The sequence below is a fragment of the Triticum aestivum genome, chromosome 2D (assembly GCF_018294505.1).
Source record: "Triticum aestivum cultivar Chinese Spring chromosome 2D, IWGSC CS RefSeq v2.1, whole genome shotgun sequence".
Taxonomy (NCBI): domain Eukaryota; kingdom Viridiplantae; phylum Streptophyta; class Magnoliopsida; order Poales; family Poaceae; genus Triticum; species Triticum aestivum.
In genome coordinates, this window is record NC_057799.1 from 515,115,459 (window position 1) to 515,136,273 (window position 20,815).

At 44.8% G+C, this 20,815-nt stretch overlaps 1 protein-coding gene across 4 annotated transcripts; it reads left to right on the forward strand.

Annotated features, from left to right (window-relative positions):
- Nucleotides 1-1,123: 1,123 nt before the first annotated feature.
- On the forward strand, nt 1,124-19,258 carry LOC123054153 (uncharacterized). 4 transcript variants are annotated; one of them, XM_044477850.1, is made up of 15 exons: nt 1,124-1,541; nt 2,125-2,808; nt 3,773-3,973; nt 4,172-4,483; nt 4,611-4,729; nt 4,886-5,917; nt 6,252-6,393; nt 6,486-6,645; nt 6,734-6,897; nt 7,314-7,393; nt 8,123-8,222; nt 8,404-8,465; nt 8,878-9,034; nt 17,685-17,874; nt 18,190-19,258. In XM_044477850.1, the coding sequence occupies exons 1-14, from the start codon at nt 1,368-1,370 to the stop codon at nt 17,853-17,855; spliced, it is 3,558 nt and encodes a 1,185-aa protein (XP_044333785.1). In that variant the 5' UTR covers nt 1,124-1,367; the 3' UTR covers nt 17,856-17,874; nt 18,190-19,258. The 4 variants fall into 4 exon arrangements, with proteins under 4 accessions (XP_044333785.1, XP_044333784.1, XP_044333787.1 ...); XM_044477851.1 differs by adding an exon at nt 1,640-1,747 and having other exon boundaries at nt 1,125-1,541; nt 17,685-19,258; XM_044477849.1 differs by having other exon boundaries at nt 17,685-19,258.
- Nucleotides 19,259-20,815: the final 1,557 nt, after the last annotated feature.

Below are 20,815 nucleotides of genomic sequence, written 5' to 3' on the forward strand. Positions count from 1 at the left end.
ATTCCTTTTCCGCGAAACTTAAAAACAAGGAAAAAACAGAAACTGGCACTGGGCTCTAGGTTAATAGTTAGTCCCAAAAATAATATAAAATATCATATAAGTGCATATACAACATCCAAAGATGGATAATATAATAGCATGGAACAATCAAAAATTATAGATTGGACGCGTCGGCCATGGCTCTAGGCGGGAGGGTTTTGGGTGAGGAATGGTGGAAGTGGAGATGGTGTGCCACCGACCGGCGAGCCAGGGGAGGTCAAGGGGAGAACGTCATGGGCGTGCACGACGTGTCCGGGTGGACGCAAACCCGACCCAAATATGGGCCGGAAATGGCTTAAAGCGGACATGAAAACGGACCCTTCCGTTTGCATTGGCGAATTGGGTCGTGCTTTTTGTCTGGACGCAAACGAACGCGGGTGGACGAAATGCGATGCCTCATTGGAGTTACCCTTAGCCCTCGGCCTATTTTTGATTTACATGATTTGTAAAACACAGGAATAGATAAAACAGAGGAATATAGTGGCATGTCATCCTCAATTCTATAGGATTAGCATGAGCGTTTGATATGCGCATGAAAAACGTAGGATTCTTCATATGAGGTTGGAGTCGATGAAAATTTTCCTATAAAAACTAGTACAAGTGAATCCTATAAAAAATCCCATGGATAACAACCCTATGATGAATCAAACAACCCATAGAGGAAAAAAATCTTAAAGATCAGAATCCTTCAAAATTCTTTTAGAGATCTTTTGAACCAAAAGAAGACCTAGGGCCTTCCACGACGTTATCGATGCCATATCACCATTAATGCCCAAGAAAAAAGTTATGACACCAGCTTCACAGTGGAGGGCACCACATGGTGTAAAATAAGGAATAAACAAGTTCATTGATCTAGCTACCGGCGGCTTCCAGCCAGCTTTGAAGAGTTTAGCATTGGAGCAAGTCTCCGATGCCCAGATTTTTTTTTTTTGACTTCGGCTGAGCAACATAGGTCATCGGTGCCAAAAAGGCTGAAAAGTGAATTTGGCACCTCTTTTGACCTACGGTTTGCCAAAAAAAAAGTAGTAACAATTGGCTTTTATGCCATGGACACCATCACCGACCGTCCAAACATAATCTGACGCTTCAGCAGAAAACCGCAAAATTCTCTTCTTCCTCGGTTCGGTTCCGGCGCTCTCGTTGCTCTCCTCCGGTTCCTCGCCACTCCCTTTGCCGGGGCTGCCAACCCTCCGGCCATCCGCACCTCGCCGCCGCTCGGCTCTCACCACCATCCGCCCACCTCTGCTCCCGTATCTCTTTATCTACGCGCGGAGCTACACCACATTGGAGAGCATACCATAACCCTAGCTAGGGTGATAGACCTCCGGATGGAGGCCGCCGCCTCCAGCCTCTCGTCGCTGCTCGTCAGCCTCCGCGTGGACGGCCCCTGGACGCCGCCTGCAGCCTGGGATTCCATCGCCCCCGAGAGCGCGTCCGCCGGTGTTCCTGACCCTGCAGGGCGTCCCTCTCGGGATCCAATCTACGAGCTCACCTCCGTTCCTGTGAGTGAAATATCTGAACCCAGCTAAATTCAGCATTATGTTACGACCCGCTGTGGCTACTAAACCAAAACTACTTGTGGGAGTTGCGACATTCATAGGGAGAAATTTTGAGTGCAGTCTGCAGTGCCCTTCAGCAGAAAAAGCGAGAGGACGCAAGTTAAAACAAGTTGCTCCGGTTGGGGATTGGGGCCAGAATAAGTAGGCAGGTAGGTATGTAGGCAGATTGCTGTGAAATAGGGTTACTCGAAATGGCTACTGAGTGTGGGTAGTGAAGTGTGGGAAGTTTTGAATTATCTGTTCTGGGATCCTGAAATGTGGTATTGATAGGTGTGAAATGTTTTGACAATCTTCAAACTAAGTTTTAATCTGATGCAGTAAGTTAGGTGCGAATTGCTAAAGATGTGATGATTATTAGTGATGACATCTCATAACCTGAATAGATTTTTGGGAAGCGATTATAGATGTGTGTGTGTTACATCTTCTGGGTAGTGCCATTCTATTTCGTACTAAAACCACGACACTTATTTTGGACTGAGGGAGTATTATATTGCTGATGGGTGTGAGGATCATCTTTATTCTGCAGGATGCTGCTTTGGTTCGTTTGGCTTTGCATGCACTGCATGGTGTCAAATCATCGCTAGATGAGATTGACGAGCTTTCTGTGTTGTTCTCCTCAAGTCCGGCAGACAGGACATCTCATCGCATTGCAAATGTGTGGTCACGGTCATCTAGCACTGCCTCTATAGGACATATTCTCAATTCTATAGGCTCTACAGGTCTTGCAGTTTTCTTCCTGCGCAAGTTTGTGCACTATTATCTTTTCCAAAGTCGAGAAGTAAATTGTGGAAATAGAGAAGGACATGGACATGATGTTTCTGATGACAAAGATACTGAGCATTCTCCTCCTTATAGTCTAGTGAACCAAGCATTTGCTGCAGCAGTTGAAAAAGTTCTAGAAGGCTATTTCTGTTCCTTGAATACTTTACCACCTTCAATTAAGCTGAGGCGGTCAGTGGGACAACCTGATAGACCTTCCATGACCTCAGATAGAGCTAGTTGTAATTCTAGCTCTGAAATCACTCTTCTGGAAGTTTATCTCCACACCGAGGAGTTGAGAAGGCATATTAAGTCCCTTGGAAATATTTGTTTTCCTAAGTTTGCAGGTCTTGCATTATGCCAGGAGGGTTTGACTACTGATTCTAACTTGGAGTTTGAGAATTTTCCGCGGGGCACTGATTTGCTTTCTTATTTGTATGTCCGCCTTCGTGTAAGCAATCATCTTATTGTTTAAATCCTACTATTCGGTTTAACTCAATTTAAGCAATCGTCTTATTGTTTAAAACCTACTATTCGGTTTAACTCAATTTAATAAACTTTTAAAGGGATTTCCTATTGTCCGCTACTTTGTATCTATATTTTATCTTGCCAATGTCTTTGGTTTGCATGCTCAATAGCAAGATCTAAGCTTTACGTATGATACTGAACATTTCAGACTTACCAATGCCTTGTTTGAAACGGCCATGGAATTTTAGGTCATATTTGCTGTAATTATCCAGAAAAGGAACTTTTTGAGAGGGAATCTATTCAAGTTTTGGAAATGTTATCAAATAAAATTTCCTTTCAAGTGATTCTTTGCTGCTTTTTATTTATCTAAGTTTTTTGGTAATAATCGCCCTGAAGTGTTGCCAACTTTTCATACTCATTGTTCTAGAAAATAGCTGGCAGAGATATTGGTAGCAATTTCTGTCCTCCATGAGAAGCAAATAAGCAATGCAAGATTTAGGATGGTGTGATAGCCCCTCCCATATTTACTTAATAAAATTTAATGACACTGTGGAACTTACCGCTTCATTTTTTTGTTGATATTCTCTGTTCTATAGACAATGCATTTACTCTCTTGTTTGTATGGTGCTATGAGCCCTGGGCTATGTTTAGTTTCATATTCTACGTAGCCGAGCATCTTATTTCTCTTATGCTTTATATGTGTACGCAGTTGCTTACTTGGTCTCTGCTGGGATGGGTTAATTTCTTTGACATTTCTTTGTAACATGGCAATCAACGCCACAGTTTTGTAGATTACCAGCTACCACAAGATCATGCTAGTTTTTCTTTATCTGATGGCATAAATTTGTGCTTCTGTACTGAAAGTTTCTGTTTGGACATATCCTTCTGTTCACGTTCTACATATGACAAAGGTTTTGAAATGTCCAATGATTTCCCTTCAATTGTAGGATGCTGATCCAGTTCACTATGCTCTTTTGAAATATCTCTTCATTCGTTCGTGTGAACCATACTGTAACTTCATTAAGTTATGGATTTACCGAGCTAGTGTTGACGACCCTTATGAAGAATTTCTCATAACACAAACCGAGAACAGCCAGATTCAAGGAGGTTCGTTGGGCCCACTAGGTGTCACTGCATTGCCCTTCAAGGTAAGACATCACTTCTTGTCTTTGTGAAGCTTCAAGGAAAAACGCCTAAACGGTCATTATTGACCTAATTTATTCTCAACATCAGAAATTCAGATATATGCTCCACTCTTCACATAAACCCATGCATTTGAACCATGAAAATGTTATTCCTTTTCCAGTAGATCTAATTAAGTTTTTATCATGTATCGCTGCCAACAGGGAAGTAATCATGTATCTGTTCCATGTTTTCTGAAAGATATATGCAATCCTCTTTTACGCACTGGGCAGCAGCTTCAAGTGCTCATGAAGGTTGTAAAGTCATGCAATCTTTGTTCTACTGGAGGAGATAATTACGACGCTAGTAAAACTATCCTTCTGGAGGAAATTCTCCCATGGTTTGGTACGCCAATTGAGTGCTCAGTGAATTCATTTACTTTCTCAAAAAGCAAGGCTGATGCAGTAATATGTCAGAGAGACGCTATGTACAAGTCAATGCTAGAGAAGCTCCATCATTATTTCTTAAATATTGAGGTCTGGTTAGCACTCTAATTTTAGTTCCAGAATTAACTAGTCTGTTTTTCGCCCTTGCCAAAGCAACAGTACTAATATACTGGGTCAACTATGCTTTTAAATCACACTTTATGACATGATGTTTCAGATAATTCCTTTTGGTCCTCCGTCAAACTCCCTGCATAAAAGTAAAAGCCCTCTAGACACATCAGTTTCAGATGTGGAGCTATTGTATGGCGGCATCCATGCTCTACCAACTTGTGATATGTACGTCCTGGATCTACCTTTGTAGCAATGTTAAATCTGCCACTCTCATTCACTTCTTCTGTATTTTATTGTGCATACTCTCTTTTTACTCATGCGAGCAGTGTACATCATAAGTCTTCACCACAACAGATTAGTCTGATCTGTCCTTTCTCACAGTATGTCTGCAGATGAAAAAGACAATGATGCTTATTCAACATCGCAAGAATCTTCAGATAAACTAGATCCTCTGGAATCTTCAGAATGCTCTTCTTCTTATAGTTCTATGGATGAAATTGAGGTTGAGAGTGGCATCACTTGTGGTAATTTGTCTAGTTCCAGGTTTTCGTTGTACCATGCAAGTACAGGTGAAGCAAAATGCTCCTCAGAAACCCAAAATGTGCTTTCACATCAAACTAGTTCTCGTCACAACGGGACAAACTCTTCAAGCCCTAATGATGAGGACCATAGAAATGTTGATTTGGGTTGCAGCAACGTTCCCATGCACTCGCAGAATGTGGAACATAATGTGATGCCTGATGCTCTAGAACTGGATTACCAGTATAGTAAATTTTGGCCATTTGGCAAATTTCCAAAGAACACATTTAATAGTTCCCCTGGAAAAATGTGTTTAGTTGATGAGTTTCTGTATACGGACAATGAAAGTGCAGTGGAGCAAGTATCACATGATGATGTAGTTTATCCATCACACACAGATAAGTCTTGCAAGATAAATCATTCATGGAATTCTAGCATTTCTTACAATCTCAGCACCAATCCCATTCTGAAGAATGCGGCTGGTCATCATATGGAGAGTGACTTGCGAGGAAAATGGAAAAATCAAGCACTTGAAAGCTTTGCTTTCGAGTCAGTCACAAATCCATGTGAAGTATACTGTGAAAGAAGTACGTCCCTTGTGGAGTCTGAAGCCGGAGCTACAAAGGTTGTACATTCCACTGCTCAGAAACAGCCTGATTGTTCCAGCGAGCTTCTTCAAGCTAAGACAGGGAGTCAGGGATACCTTGCTTCATCAGGAGAAACGGAAGCAAGTGATAATCTTCCAAAATATGTCTGCGGGGGAGCATTATGGGAGAAATTGTTAGAATATACTGCTAAATCAACAGAAAAGATAGCTGGAGATAGTAGTTCAGCATCTGATATGCCACTTGATATAGCTATTGACAAGTGCATTATACAAGAAGTTCTGCTTCAGTATCCTTAATTGTATATGCTTGTACAGTGCAGTTCATAATGTCAGATTGATCATAATGCCTCTTGTTCATTCTACTATTACTATCAGCATAACATCATAGACTATTTCACGAACGCCAATTTGTGATGTACTGTCTTTTAAATGCCTTTTTTTTGTGTCAAACTTAGTCCATCTGTCATGTATTAGGTTCATCAACTGCTTTTACAAGTAAAAAACCATCTTGTTGGGGAAAAAATAAATCTGATCCAGGCTATGATTCTAAAGCTTATAAACCACTAAAGTTGTTGGCCAGTATTTTTCTTTCTACCTGTTATTCCCTAACTGTAATAAAAGATATAAATATGTTAGCAGCTTCACAATGAAGTTGCTTGAGGAGGGTTTTGATCTTTGTGGACATCTACTAGCACTACGACGGTACCATTTCATGGAACTAGCTGACTGGGCAGAATCTTTTATTGTTTCCATTTATCATAAGGTAATTTTATCCAACTGTTTTTTTTTAGCCTGTACGCCATGCACTCATGTTTATATGCACAAATCTGTTAAGTCTGACTTCCCCCCATGCAGAAATGGTTCTCTGTTAAGTCTGAGCAGAAAAGAGCAGAGATCCAAGGGCTTCTTGACTTGGCCTTGCAGAGGTCTTCATGTGATACCGATCCTTATAAGGAAAAACTGTTTATATACATGAAAGAACAGCCAGTCATTTCTGTGGCAGCCTCTGAACAAGGTAATAATTTGATCTTGTCCTTGACTATAGTTTTTAGAACTGAAGGTTTGTTTCTCAAATTATTAACGGCCCAACTTTTGGCGGCCAGGTTTCCACATGCTGGATGACTTCTTGCTGGGTTATAAAGTTGATTGGCCAGTGAATATTGTCATTACAGAGGAGGCACTTAGGAGATATGCTGAAATATTCTGTTATCTTGTTCAAGTCAGGTTTGCAGTCTTTTCACTGACTGAAGTATGGCGGTTTCTAAAGGTGATTCCTTTATCGATGTCTTAATTCATTGAAATGTACATGCCATGTAAGCTTCTGTTATTATCTGTATGTATGGCAAAACCCACAAGGCTGCAGCTGGAGGCAATTAGGCAAGAGAAAATAAATAAATAAATAAGCACTACACAGAAATTTAAGGGGTCGTCATTGTTAGTTCGCATCAATCGGGGGACAGAGAGTTCTCAGACCCAACCCAGATGTAGGATCTATTTGAAACTGAACAAGTTTGTGGAGTGCCCTTTGTTCACATACAAAATTACCGTCGAGTGATTTTTACTAAATTTTCTTCAAGAGAAGTTACAAGAATATTTTTCTGTCAACAAATGTGAATATCCATAATTGTGGTGACGTGGGACTTATTTGCTGCTATGTGACTATAATATGGTAATTTATTGTAGGAGTTGACACAGTTAATCAGTCGCTCTGGCCGCAGTAGACCTGATATATTGAAAAAATTAAACTCTGTGATGAAAGTGAGGTACGCACATACAAAACCTTTCCAAAGCTTTGTGGCATTCAAATATTCCACTGAAGTGTTAAGAACATAATGTCTGATTTGTTTCGAGTATTTGAATGTTTGATCTGTTGGTAAATCTTGTTATTCTAAAAATATCTCGAAATGCAATACATGTTGGCATATCCAAGTCATAATAAAAGTAACTGTTGCATTCATGTTTGATTATTCATTCAGTGGTTTTCTAGTATTAGATAACCATAGCCAAATAGATAGTGGTTGATGGTCAGGAAAGTAGTCCCTTAAACCTGCTATAAATATGACATTTGTAATTGCCACATTTATCAAAACAAAATCGTTAATTTTATCTTTTTTGTACTGCCGACTCATTAGTCACTGCAAAATTGTCCTGTTTCTACCAAACAACATTCCAAAAAGTAGAATTAGTCAGATGTAATTCAAGTTACATCATGTACTGTTGAAAACATTGCTGGAGGGTTGAACCTTTTAATCTTCTGAGAAAAATATTGTCATTTTGGATGGTTAAATTATTGATTTGCAATTGCACAGACCAACGTCCATATTATCTAAAATAGCATCCTCCATTTTTATGCGGAAGCATAATGAATTATCTCAATGTTCTCATGTATAGTTGCTTCTACTATGCGAATGCCTTCTGTTCCTCTACTCTTGACTTATGTGTCCTTATTTTATTGGTTTGTTTCTTGACATAACTATCCTTTCTTTTATCAGACATCAAGTTTACCATTTTCTATCAACATTACAGCAGTACCACCATTGCAATTTGTCTGATATATCATGGCGTCGTTTTCAACATTCCCTTAAACATCAGGTATAATATATTTGTTGGCATAGTAGTTATGTTACTTACATTCAAAGAGGATGAAAATATACCTTTTTAAACATCATGAGTTTATTATCTATTAACGTATTACCTCTTTTGAGATAATGATCTTACTTGGATTGAGCTTTTCTGGGTGGCTGCGCGTATACTGATCTCAACTATTCTGTAGGTTAAAGATATGCGGGATATCGAGTATGTGCATTTGTGTTATGTTACAGACGCACTTCACATGTAAGGCCTTTACCCACAAAAATGAAACTAGTTTTCATTTTACTACATGTATATAGGCAATTTATGCAGCTGTTTTTTTTTTAATTGTGGTTCATGCCATGAACTAGTGTGATTTATTGCAATGAGCATAATAAAGATAATTATTAGACTACTTTCTGTTTTGTCCTGTCACAAACTCACATTTGGCTGTTCAATTGAGTATCTAATTCTTCCAAGTAGGATAGAAAGCAAGGGAATCTGGTACTTCTGACATTATCTCTTAGCTGCCAAGAGAACTTCGTTTATCCCATTTACTTGGTGTCTATACTTCCTGAGTATCATCTCTTTTGCTAATTCTGTACTGACTATAATATTGGATTTTTTCTTGTGTTATATTACGTTTGCTTCTAACTGCATGGTGTTTTTTTTCCAGATGTTTCTTATCCAATGAGACAAAACCAGTTGCCACCATAATCAAAAGCATGCTTCAACAAGCTTTGGAGTTCCGGTCATGCTTTAAGAGTCTTAATGACCTTTCCGAATCAACAGTTAATCAGCTTAATCTGCATTCTCTTATAAACTTCTCTCAGGTATTCTCTTGATTTCACATGGACAAAGTTGTCTGGAAGTATTACATTGTGTCTTCTGGGTTTATTCTTTCAACTCCAGCATGCACATAAAAGATCTTTACTGATCTGATAATCATTATTGATTATTCTCCCTAAGAACGATGTATGTATCATAGTTCTGGGAACAAATAATCTATGGTTGAGTAGGTCTGTCTTTAGCTCCCTGTCTGACTATCCGGAAAATCCTGATATAATCCATTGAGTTTGATTCTAATTGTAAACGCCAGAAACCCTCTCAAAGTTATGGTAGTATACTGGGTGCTTCCCCTTTCCTTTTTCCTTTTCCTTTTTGGAGCTTAAACTGTTAATTGTGCCCGAACCAAACACCATAGATGAAGATTGGTCACACTAAAGGGATATTCTGTCACATTGTGAATAGTTGGTAATTGATGGAGCAGAAACCCGTCAGTACCCTCGGTAGGGTGGCGAACATGGCCGGAAGTACCAGATCAGAGGTCGCACGAAGAGTTTACCTAGGTTTGCGCCTCCGGGTGTTTGTATTCATGGTGGGATACCTCGTGCGAGGGTTACAATGAGGGATGAAGTATGAGTCTACCGAGAGTATGGTTCTACGGATGTAGATGGGCCTTGCTACCCCCAGCCCCCACCTTATATAGATGACAGGGGATAGGGTTTTACAGGAGATCAATCTGATCTAAGCCGCCACCACCTTGACTTGCTTGCCAAGGTAGTCTTTTGCCGCCTCTCCGGGCTCCGAGGGTCCCTCCTGTGGTTAGGTCTTCACCTATCTTTGTGGGCCTTGAGACGGGCCTGTTGTCGGGCTCCCCACCAGAGGAGAGGTTGAACGTGGCGGCACCTTTGTTGCGGCGGATGACCCGAGCTCTTGTCCATGTGTCGGGGTTGATGTGGAACCCGGACACAATGGAGTGGACGTTCGCCCGCGGCCTCTGATTGAGCTCGTGAACGGAGCACCTAATTGTGCTGCAGGAGTTTGCTGCTTTCGAAGGAGCTCGGCCCATTCTTGCGCAACTAAAGGTGCATCGCCCCGATATTTCCACGGAGGTCGTCGCCACTTTGATTCCCGAGATTGTCAGTTATTCGACTTATTTGAGGAAGGGAGGGAGGCCTCCATTATGGTGGCGGCGGACTGCGACCTGGATGTAGGCTTGGAGTAGCTTGAAAAAGATGTAGTGGTCGTTGCGGCTTGGGTGATGCCCATCATAGACAAACTTATTCATGTGATGCATACCTGAATCAGTTTCTTGTCCTTTAACAGTTTTATTTGGAGATCAAGTGTGTTATACTGCCTGAGGCCTCTTTGTTTTTGATCGGGGAATGACGCGACCAGAGGTTATTCAGCCTCCGTCTTCCCTCGGCTATGCCCTTTTTATAAGGATTACCAAATCGTTTTCTTACGTCGATGCAGCCCCGTGTTGGTGGCACTAGGAGGTCGGCAAGGGCCAATCAGCCCTCGGGTCCAGACTAATAGAAGGAATGCATGATGCAGCCTCTGTGCAGACCGTGGGGAGGTCCACGATGCTAGTACAACCCCCGAGCCTGGCAAGCAGAGAGATACGTTTGTTTCTACCTCTAGGTCTATCCCATTGTGTTCGTTGTATTAACAATTGAAATAGCAAATCACCATGGGAACCTAGAATGATTCCTTTATTCAGCAGTTTATTTGGATCGAGCTAAAACAAGGGGGCTAAAAACATAAAAAATGCTTATGCTTGCTAAAGAGTAACTTAATAAAAAAGACGTAGTTGGGCAGCGTTCCATGGACGCTTCGTGATCCGGCTTGTCTTGCGGTTGAGGAGGTAGTAAGCCCCATCGCTAAGGGCTTCGTGAATGATGTAAAGCTCTTCCCATGGGGAGGAGAGCTTGTTCTTTCGTGGCTTCTGCTTAAGGTGGAGGATGAGTCGCCGCCGTTGAACTCGTACGCTCGGACATGCCTTCCATTGTATTGGTGTAGTTTTTGCTGTAGACGGTTGTGCGTTCGAGGGCAATGAGCCGAGCTTCTTCCTTGGTGTCGATGTCGTCTTTCTTGAATTCTTCCATGGCCTCCTTGTACACACAGACATGTGGTTATTCGTACTCTTATGTTGGAAGGGAGTATCACCTCGGCCCCGTAGACCATAAAGAATGGTGTGTCCAATTGATCTGTTTGGAGTTGTCCGTAATCTCCATAGGACGGATGAGAGCTCATCAACCCATTTTCCCTTTGCTTGGACCAAAGGGGTAATGAGGCGGAGCTTCAGACCTTGCATGATTAACCAATTGGTGCACTCCACCTGCTTGTTGGACTGTGGGTGTGAAACCGAGTAATCGATTTGGATCCTCCGGTTGCGACAGAATTCTTTGAATGTGTATTGTGAAATTGGAGCCATTATCGGTGATGTCGTGGGGGACTTCAAATCTGTGGATTATACCAAAGGTGAATTTATTGCTGTGTCAGCCTCCGCATTGGTGACGGGCTTGGCTTCTATCCACTTTGTGAATTTGTCGACGGTGACTAGAACTTGAAACAGCCTGGCGTTGTGGCGAGGGGCCCGACCATATCAAGCCCCCAACGATGGAAGATGCCTGTGACACTGTACTTGTACAACTCTCCTTGGATGACTGTGTATGCCTTGGACCTGCAAACAATGCACCGGACTTCTTTTTTGTCTTCGGGTAGGTCCTGTTTATCAAGTATGCGAGGAGCGACCGAGTCCAGGTCGGGGTGACCACGAGAGTTTCTTCCGCGAGTTCCCCTTCTCCAGCCTCATTTTCTGCGTCCGCAGGCTTTGGTCCACCGGAGGTCGGAGTCTTCTGCGATTTCTCGTAGCTGCACAAATGGCTTGTGTAGGACCTCTAGGAATGCCTCAGCCGGGACTAGTTTTTGGGCTGCCCCCATGCGTGCCAAGTTGTCAGCTGCCACGTTGTCAGTATGCTTGGCGTGGTGTAGTTCGGTGCCATCGAATTTTCCTTCTAGTACATAGACGACAGCACAGTATGCGACCATCTTTGGGCCTTTGGTGTCGAATGTCTTCATCACCGTTGAGCGATGAGGTTGGAGTCACCACGGCAGATGAGGTGACAGATGCCATGGAGGCCGCAATGCGAAGCTCGTGGAGGAGGGCTTCGTATTCTGCCCCGTTGTTGGAGTTGGGGAAATGTATCTGTAGGTCGTAGTTCATCCTATCACCGCACGGTGAGATCAGGACGATGTCGGCCCCCAATCCTTGGATGACCATAGAACCATGTTCGATAGCGGGGCATGACTGACAACCGTGATGGGATTTGCCTGGAAGTAGTGACGTAGCTTGCGGCCGCCATGAACACGCCATACATGATCCTCTGATAATGTGGGTAGCGGGTCTTGCATGGTGTCAGCACTTCACTAACGTAGTATACGGGATGCAGAACCCGATGTCTCTACTGCTATAACTACACTGACTACCTGTGTGGTTGCTGATATATATATATAGCGGATCAGACTGCAACAGCCAACGCAACCAAAAGTCCGAACTGATGGAAAGGGCTAGTGCAATCCACATATACTATAACAGCTGATATATAGCGGATCGGGCTGCAACAGGGAGGCCAGCTGCGGGTTGGATTGCAGGAGACGCTTGAGGTCGACGAATGCGGCCTTTGGTTTGTTGCTCTAGTAGAACTTGTCATTCTTCTGTAAGAGCCGGTAAAGCGGAAGTGCTTTCTCCCTGAGCTGGGAGATGAACCGACTGAGGGCTGCAACGCACTCGGCGAGCTTCTGGACTTCCCAGATCTTTTCTAGGGGCTTCAAGTTGATGATGGCTTGTATCTTCTCCGGTTTGGCCTTGATTCCTCGTTGAGCGACATGAAGCCGAGTTGTCCCGAGGGTACCCTGAAAACACATTTTCAGGGTGCTTTATGCTGAAGCCCCGTAGGTTGGTGAATGTCTGCTCGAGGTTGGAGAGAAGGCTGGAGCCATGTCTTGACTTGATGACTACATTGTCGACGTATGCCTCGACGTTGACGCTGATCTGGTCGTGAGGACACTTTCGCATGGTTCGTTGATACGTTGCACCGGCGTTCTTGAGCCCGAAGGGCATGGTGATGTAGGAGAAGGGCCCGAAAGGTGTAATGAAGGAGGTCTTCTCCTGGTTGGACTCCTTCATGCGTATTTGGTGGTAGCCGGAGTAGGCGTCCAGGAAGCACAGAACTTTGCAGCCCGCGGTTGAGTCTATGACTTGGTTGATGCGGGGTAAAGGGAATGGGTCCGTTGAGCATGCTTTGTTGAGGTCGGTGTAGTCAACGCAGGCAAGCCTCTCTGGGTGCGTGACTTCTCTGATGAACCTGGCGGCTAGGAGCCGAGCGATCTCTTTGCTGATGGCTCGCCGTTTCTCTGTGGTGAAGCGGTGGAGGGCTTGTTTGACTGGTCTGGCGTCCTTTCGGACGTCGAAGCTGTGTTGTGCGATCTTTGTGGGAAACCCGGGCATATCTGCGGGTTTCCAAGCAAAGATGTCCCAGTTGCTCAGGAGGAATTGCAGGAGTTCGGCTTTCTGTTCCTTTGACATGTCTTCTCTGATAATCATCAATTTCTTCAAATCTTCTGGGTGCACTTGGAATTTTTTGGTTTCCTTTGTCGGCTAGTACGCGGGCCCTGACCTGGGTTTGGTTGGGAGCGTTTTTGTAGATGTGTCGACGAACTTCATGATGTGCTCGAGCTCCGCTAAGGCCAGCGCTTCCTCGGCGAGCTCTACGTTGACGACCTTCGTTTGGAGTGCCCTCTCGGGTCTGTCATGTATCGTGATCGTGCCATTGGGACCTCGACATCTTGAGCTAGAGGTACGCATGGGTGGGCAGTGCCATAAACTTTACGTAGGCCATCCTGCCGAGGATCACGCTGTAGTCGGTTTGGAACGGGGGGACCTCAAACTGGATCGTTTCTTATTTGTAATTTTTCTCTTCCTCGAAGACGACCTCTAGATTGAGCCGTTCGAGGGGGCGCACCGGCCCACCCGGTACGAAGTCGCGGAAGCCGGTGAGCGAGGGCTACAAGCTGTGCTGGGAAAGACCCCCGTCTTGGCCAGCGTGTCGGGGAGGATGATGTTTACGCTACTGCCACCGCCCATCAGAAGTTCAGAACCCATGGGAGGCCGAAGCCCTTGATGATCGGATTTACCACCAAAGCAAACTTGCCAGGATGGGGAACGTAGGCCGGATGGTCGGTGCAGCTGGAGGCTATTGTGGTGCCTGACCACTCTAGGAGGTCGTCGGGGTTGGTGTGGCCTAGAAGATCATGTTGACGCTGATTGTTTGGGTGGGCTGGTGGGTTGGTGAAGATCCAGCAGCCCCGAGACAGGTCGAGATCGATGCCTCCTTTTTTGCCAGTGGTGATGAAGGGGCATTGACGCATGTGGTGTTGCCGTGTTCCTCGAACACGAACTCAATGTTCCCGAAACAGTTGTAGTTCACGAAGGGGTGAGGCGTTACGTCATAAAGCAGCCCCTGATTGTCAACCTTGAGGTCGAAGGAGCCGAAGATGAAGGTCTGGCCCGGCATGAAGTCTTCGGGCATGTATAATGATCCGATATGGGTTCGTTCTCCGACCAGCGTAGCCCGTGCCTCGCGCGGCAACTGACGGAGCAGAAACCCCTCAGTACCCTCGGTAGGGTGGCGAACATGGGCGTAAGTACCAGATTGGAGGTCGCACGAAGAGTTTACCCAGGTTCGGGCCTCCGAGAAGGAGTAAGATCAACTCCAACGCAGGACCCCAAATGGTCTGGCCGTGCCCGTTTGGGGCTAAACGGACAGAAATCGCGGCCCAACGCGCGGGAGCAAATGGACAAATGTCCGTTTTTTGTCCGCTTTCAACCCATTCTTGGCCCAAATTTGGGCCGCGTTTGCATCGAATGGACAGCCCGCGGGCGGGCGGGACGCTCACCCTTGTCCTCCCCTGGCCCACCTGTCGGGGACACAACCCCTTTTCTCTTCCCCTCCCCCCGCCATCGCCGTCGCCACACATTTTTCTGGCCGCCCAAACCACGACCACCCCTTGCCATAGCCGCCCCATGCCTGTGTTTCGAAGGAGTTTTTGCCGGCGTTTTTGGCCCTTTGTCGCCTCATCCGGTACTAGGGAAGCTACGGCCGCTGGCGACGCCCATTGACCCCAACACCTTCCGGCAGGCGCTGCATAGCCGCCGGCTGCCATCGCCAACCTTGCCTGCTGCCTGTGAGGGGAGCCCGGCCGCATCTCCACCATGACCGCAAGGTGTTCGAGACTTTGCTCACAAGGTACCATGGATAGTGGGGACGAGTATTTTTTTTCACAACTTCATTTTGTTCATCGGATGACGAAGAGCTTGTGGTGGCTGCTTTGGTCGTCAATGACCACATTTCTCGGCAGCGGCCTCGGTTCAGGGGATCAATCCCGGGTCATGCTCCGGCCTTGAACCGCAATAGGGAGAGTGGCCACGCCCTGCTCTATGCCGGTTACTTTGAGAATACCGCGCTCTTCAGACCACATCAATTCTGCCGCTGCTTCCGTATGAGGAGGCATGTGTTCAATCGTATTGGGGAGGGAGTGGTCGGATATGACCCACACTTTGAGTGCAAAGAGGATGCCCTTGGCAAGATTGGCTTCTCCTCTTACCAGAAATGCACTACGGCTATTCACATGCTTACATATGGAATTCTAGGCGATCTTGTGGATGAGTATGTGCGTACGAGTGAGTCCACATGTCTCCTATCAATGTACAATTTCTGCAAGGCCGTGGTGGCAGTGTTTGGCCTTGAGTACATGAGAGAGCCAATTGCCATCGATACAGAACTGTTGTTGACGATCAATGCATATAGGGGCTTTCCGGGCATGCTTGGCAGCATAGATTGTATGCACTGAAAGTGGAAGAGCTGTCCATTTGCTTGGCAAGGGCAGTACATGGGGCATGTGAAAGGTACCACTGTCATACTAGAAGCGGTGGCTTCACACGATCTTTGGATATGGCATTCTTTCTTCGGCATGGCTGGTTCTCACAATGATATCAATGTGCTTCAGCGTTCTCCAGTGTTCGCAAGGCTTGCAGAAGGCCACTCCCCAGAGGTCAACTTTGAGATCAGTGGCCACCATTCATGGTTTTTGAGTCGCGACTAGTCAAGTCGCCGCCAGCCCTACGGCTCGGCGATTAGTCGACCCAAGTCGCTGTATAGTCGCGAGTCGCCCTGATTTCTAGAAAACGACTTGGCGATTAGTCGGCGACTATACAGCGACTCAAAAACCATGCCACCATTACAACAAGGGATACTACCTAGCTGATGGTATCTATCCTCAGTGGTCAACTCTTGTGAAGACAATACCCAATCCGCAAGGAGAGAAGAGATAGAGATTTGCCCAAATGCAAGAGAGTGCTAGGAAGGATGTGGAGCGTGCTTTTGGCATGCTTCAATCTTGATGGGTATCGTTCGAAACCATGCACTGACATGGAGCACCAAGAAGCTTTGGGAGATGATGACTGCTTGTGTGATCGTGGAGGATGAGCATGATGACATCATCTATGATCAAGGGTTTGATTTTCAGGGTGTAAATGTTGAGCCTGAGCACCAAGAACGACTGCTTGTGTGATCGTGGAGGATGAGCGTGATGACATCATCTATGGTCAAGGGTTTGATTTCCAGGGTGTAAATGTTGAGCCTGAGCACCAAGAACCGGCAACGTTTGAATAGTTTGCCCAATTCCATCGTGAAATGCGTGGTTGGCATACTCACATGCAGCTCCAAGATGACTTGGTTGAGCACATGTGGAATCACATTGGCAACCAATAGATGCATCGGTTCATTTTCTTTCCATCTATTGAAGACAATTTCGACTGGGTTATAAAACCATTTGATTGTGTTTTTTTGGATGTGGAACTATTTGTTTGTAAGACTATTTGCAATGTTTGATTTATTTGGTTGTGAAACTATTTTTACAATGTGCATAGTTAAAATGTCAATATAGGGGCTCCAGCCGGCCGTGCCGGACCAGATGCGACAGCGCGTTGGGAGCACGGCCAACGCATCCAGGAAAACGGCTGGACGCTGCCCCATCGCCCTACCCAAACGGACAAAATCCAGACTAAACAGGCGTCCGTTTGGGGTCGACGGTTGGAGTTGGCCTAATACCCTACGTCCTGCTTTGTTTTTGTATTCATGGTGGGATACATCGTGCGAGGGTTATAATGGGGGATGGAGTATGAGTCTAGCGAGAGTATGGTTCTACGGATGTAGATGGGCCTTGCTACCCCCAACCCCTACCTTATATAGATGACAGGGGATAGGGTTTTACAGGAGATCGATCTGATCTAAGCCGCTGCCACCTTGACTTGCTCGCCAAGGTGGTCTTTTTGCCGCCTCTCCGGGCTTCCAGGGCCCCTCCTGTGGGCCCCAAGACGGGCCTGCTGCCGGGCTCCCCACCGAGCGGCCACCCCCGTATTACACCGTCAGTAATAGATTTGTTGGTGTGTTCTATCAGTAGTTGCTGAGATTTGCTAAATGTCTGCTGTCATGCACTTTACTTGCTGCAGTACTATTGATGGTTTCCATTTCCTCCAAATCTTACCTAGCACTATGTAGCAGCTGCTAATTATATACATGTCCTTTCTGGTAACATAGTAATATGAAATTTGAGAGCATCTATCTTCCTGCACAGGTGGACGCAATTAGAACGAGGTTTGAGAGTAACATCAAAGATTTGTATATTTTGCATTCGAAGTCTTCAAAGTATGAGGAGCTTGGTCTTTCTCGCTTCTGGGGGTATCTGAACTACAATGAGTATCACTCTTTGAAAATCACCAAGGATGTGGGCTGCTTCTACTTCTGACATGACAATGTGAAAAGAGGTGCATCCATTTATCTTGCAATTTCCGGAACTAGTTCACCTTTTGCATCCCTACATGACAAAAGTTAGTGAGTGTGATTGTGTGCTAGTTGTGAGGTCTCTTTGCTTGCATTTGCAAGCAGAAAGAAGAAGCAGAACGTGGGGGGAGGCTTCTTCATTCAGAGATACATATTGTTAAGATCAGCAGTTCTTGTATATTCCTTTCACTAAAGAGATTGGAGCTGTGTTATTGATTAATTTATGGAGCTTTTATACTTGAAGATGGAATGCTCGGTTGGGAAGTTATAATGTTGGAAATTCATTTCAAAATTTTCAGTGAAAAGGGGAAGTTACATGACTTGAAAACTCTGGCAATATTGTGGGTTTACTTGGACAATGAAGGTCCTTGCCTGCCCTCTGGCCTCCTGCCATTGACGGTGCATCCAAAGTGCGGGCATCCAGGCATAGTGATGCCGTACCTGGTATTTGATGTCCTGACTCCTGACCTTACTGGGGCCTCCTTGTTGCCCTCTCAGCAATTGCAACAAGATCACCACTAACTGGGCGACAGGACAGATTGGTTATGGGACTCTGTTCTTTGGTAAAATTTGTTGAACCTACCATAAAGACATCGCTGCCAAGTCACTACTAAAATCATGTCCATTCGGGACGTGAAGTTGTACACCATATGTCATCAAATGCTAACCAAATCCAGTGGTCTGTCCCCCACAAACCACAATGGATGGCTTGGTGCTGCTGCCTTCGAGGGATATGATACTGTCTACTCGTTTCTCACTGTTGAAAATTTGAAGTTGCTGGATGAAAGTTGGTGTTCCCCTCTTGAATGTCAGATTTTCTGGGTTTGATTCTGGTATTTTTCATTTGAAAGTTGGGTACTTTTGGGTTGATAGTTCTAAATTTGTTCAATGAAAAATTTGGTGGTTGGAAAATTGCACACTCCCATTGGAAGTTCTGGTTTTCGAAACTGCTGAATTTATGCTGAAGGCTACCACGATCTGCAATGGTCAAAGAGATGTTATCTGACCTGCGAATCAGATGTTCGCAGAGCTGATAGTTGCAGATCTAGCTGAAATTGTAAACACTGGCAGAGTGGAGTTCTTGGAAGAATGCGGAGCGATGCTCTGTGAGACACCCTAGCTCAGCTGTCTTATCCTTTCAGGTGCCAATTTGGTGCAACTGGTACCCTATACTTTCCAATGCAATATCCTATGCCGGCATACAAGTATGTTATCTACTTGTCTCGATGTTTTGCTTGGTCAGCGTGCCATCACTTCCATGTCCTGATACCTGTAGTTCAGACATGCGCTTTGTGTCTGCCTTATAACAGTGTAAAATCGAGGTTAGTTTGTGTGGTTTCGTGTACATTGATTGTTTGTTAGCTCGCAGAGAGACCATGTCAACTCCGTAGAACTTTTCTCTTAGTTTTCACTCCAGCTTTGAAGTAGTCGGCACACGAATGGCCCATCCATTGCATCAGGCCCGAACAAATACATCGTCGTACATGTCGATGCCAGCATGCTGGCGTATAAGTAGGGCTAGGCTAAGATCACGGCTGATGAGCTATCCGTTGGATAGCTACATTTCTGTCTGGAATCCCTTTCAGAACGCATATGAAAATCCACAGAACACGTAGCCTGACAGACGCACAACCACCAGACTGCATGCATGCGTACCACGCCAGTATTAAGCAAACCAATAGCGTGTACAGATAGACACCATCACAAAGCTCACGCCTGAAGAGTCGTACCCTAGCATTTTTCAATGGCTGGCGCATGAACACATGTGGCTCAAAACCGGGCGAGTCACTGTCGTAGGAAGAAACAAACAAATGACGGGACAAAAGGCTTGCACGGCACATGCAGATCCTGCGTGGCAAGTGCATATTCCTCCCCCCTGCTAGCTTAGCTGGCTAGGCCATCCGGCTACTGTACGTTAGCAAGTAGCAGCTGTTAATATAAAGCTTAATTAGGCGCTGTGCAGCACGGGGCATTTTCGTTAGGCGATTGATCGCCGCTAGGGTCCAAAAGGGCATCCCAGGTCGCAAGCTTGACAATGTGCCCTTGGATCAGCGAGCGCAGACAACAGCTAAACTGCACAGATGACCTTTTCTCGGTACGACGACGCTTCCGAACTGGCATCCTGATTAACTTGGCAGGGATTTAAGAACTCAGAAATAGGAAAACCGTAGAAATTATGGTGTTGTTTAGTACTTTAGTTTTCAGTAGGGACAAAACAAGGGTTTTTTTAATATTAAAATTGACTTTTCTATGTCACCTAGAAAACACAGGAATTGTTGACATAACAAGAAGAAAAAGATAAACAGCCCATTCCTCCATTTTTTTAAATATGGAATAGCCCATTCCACGGTAATACTGAAGAATCCTGTAAGCTAGTCACATGTTCAGATGGCAAATTATGAATTTTTCCTATCGGAATTCAATCAACCAAGATTGCCACGTTTTTTTTTTCATTTGTTCCAAATGGGACCATTGATATCTCAAAGAGGTTGGAGTGAGTCTTGGGAGCGAATTCTCATCATGATTATAGTATGCATAGATCTATCTGTTATCCAGATGTCCTATGATGTACTGAAGATCTCGTTTGCAAGGACCTTTTCCTATGCAAGTCTTCATATGTCCTCATGGAGGATGTGGGTAACAGAACTATTTTTCGTTCAAGATATAATTAACCAATCAAGTTAAGATAGTTAAAATCATGTAAAATTATTATTTCGATGTTTGATCAGGACACTAATGCTTAACAATGTACACTTGAAACCAATTTAGGCATACAAAAGTGCAGGAAAATGGCTATGTACCTTGCAAAAGTCATCCAAGCAAAAGGCATGGCAATACCAAAGAGGTTATAGCTCTTTCCAAAGAAGAAAAGAATACGGTGCCAAAAGCTGTCGACGTATAATATGAGATATCGTGAAAAGTTCT

What these genes read in the sequence shown, in the direction of transcription:
- LOC123054153 (XM_044477849.1), top strand. Translation starts at nt 1,368, where the DNA reads ATGGAGGCCGCCGCCTCCAGCCTCTCGTCGCTGCTCGTCAGCCTCCGC. An exon ending in ATTATTTCTTAAATATTGAG is followed by an intron (nt 4,484 to 4,610) that starts GTCTGGTTAGCA and finishes ATGATGTTTCAG; the next exon opens with ATAATTCCTTTTGGTCCTCC. An exon ending in TTGTTTCCATTTATCATAAG is followed by an intron (nt 6,394 to 6,485) that starts GTAATTTTATCC and finishes CCCCCCATGCAG; the next exon opens with AAATGGTTCTCTGTTAAGTC.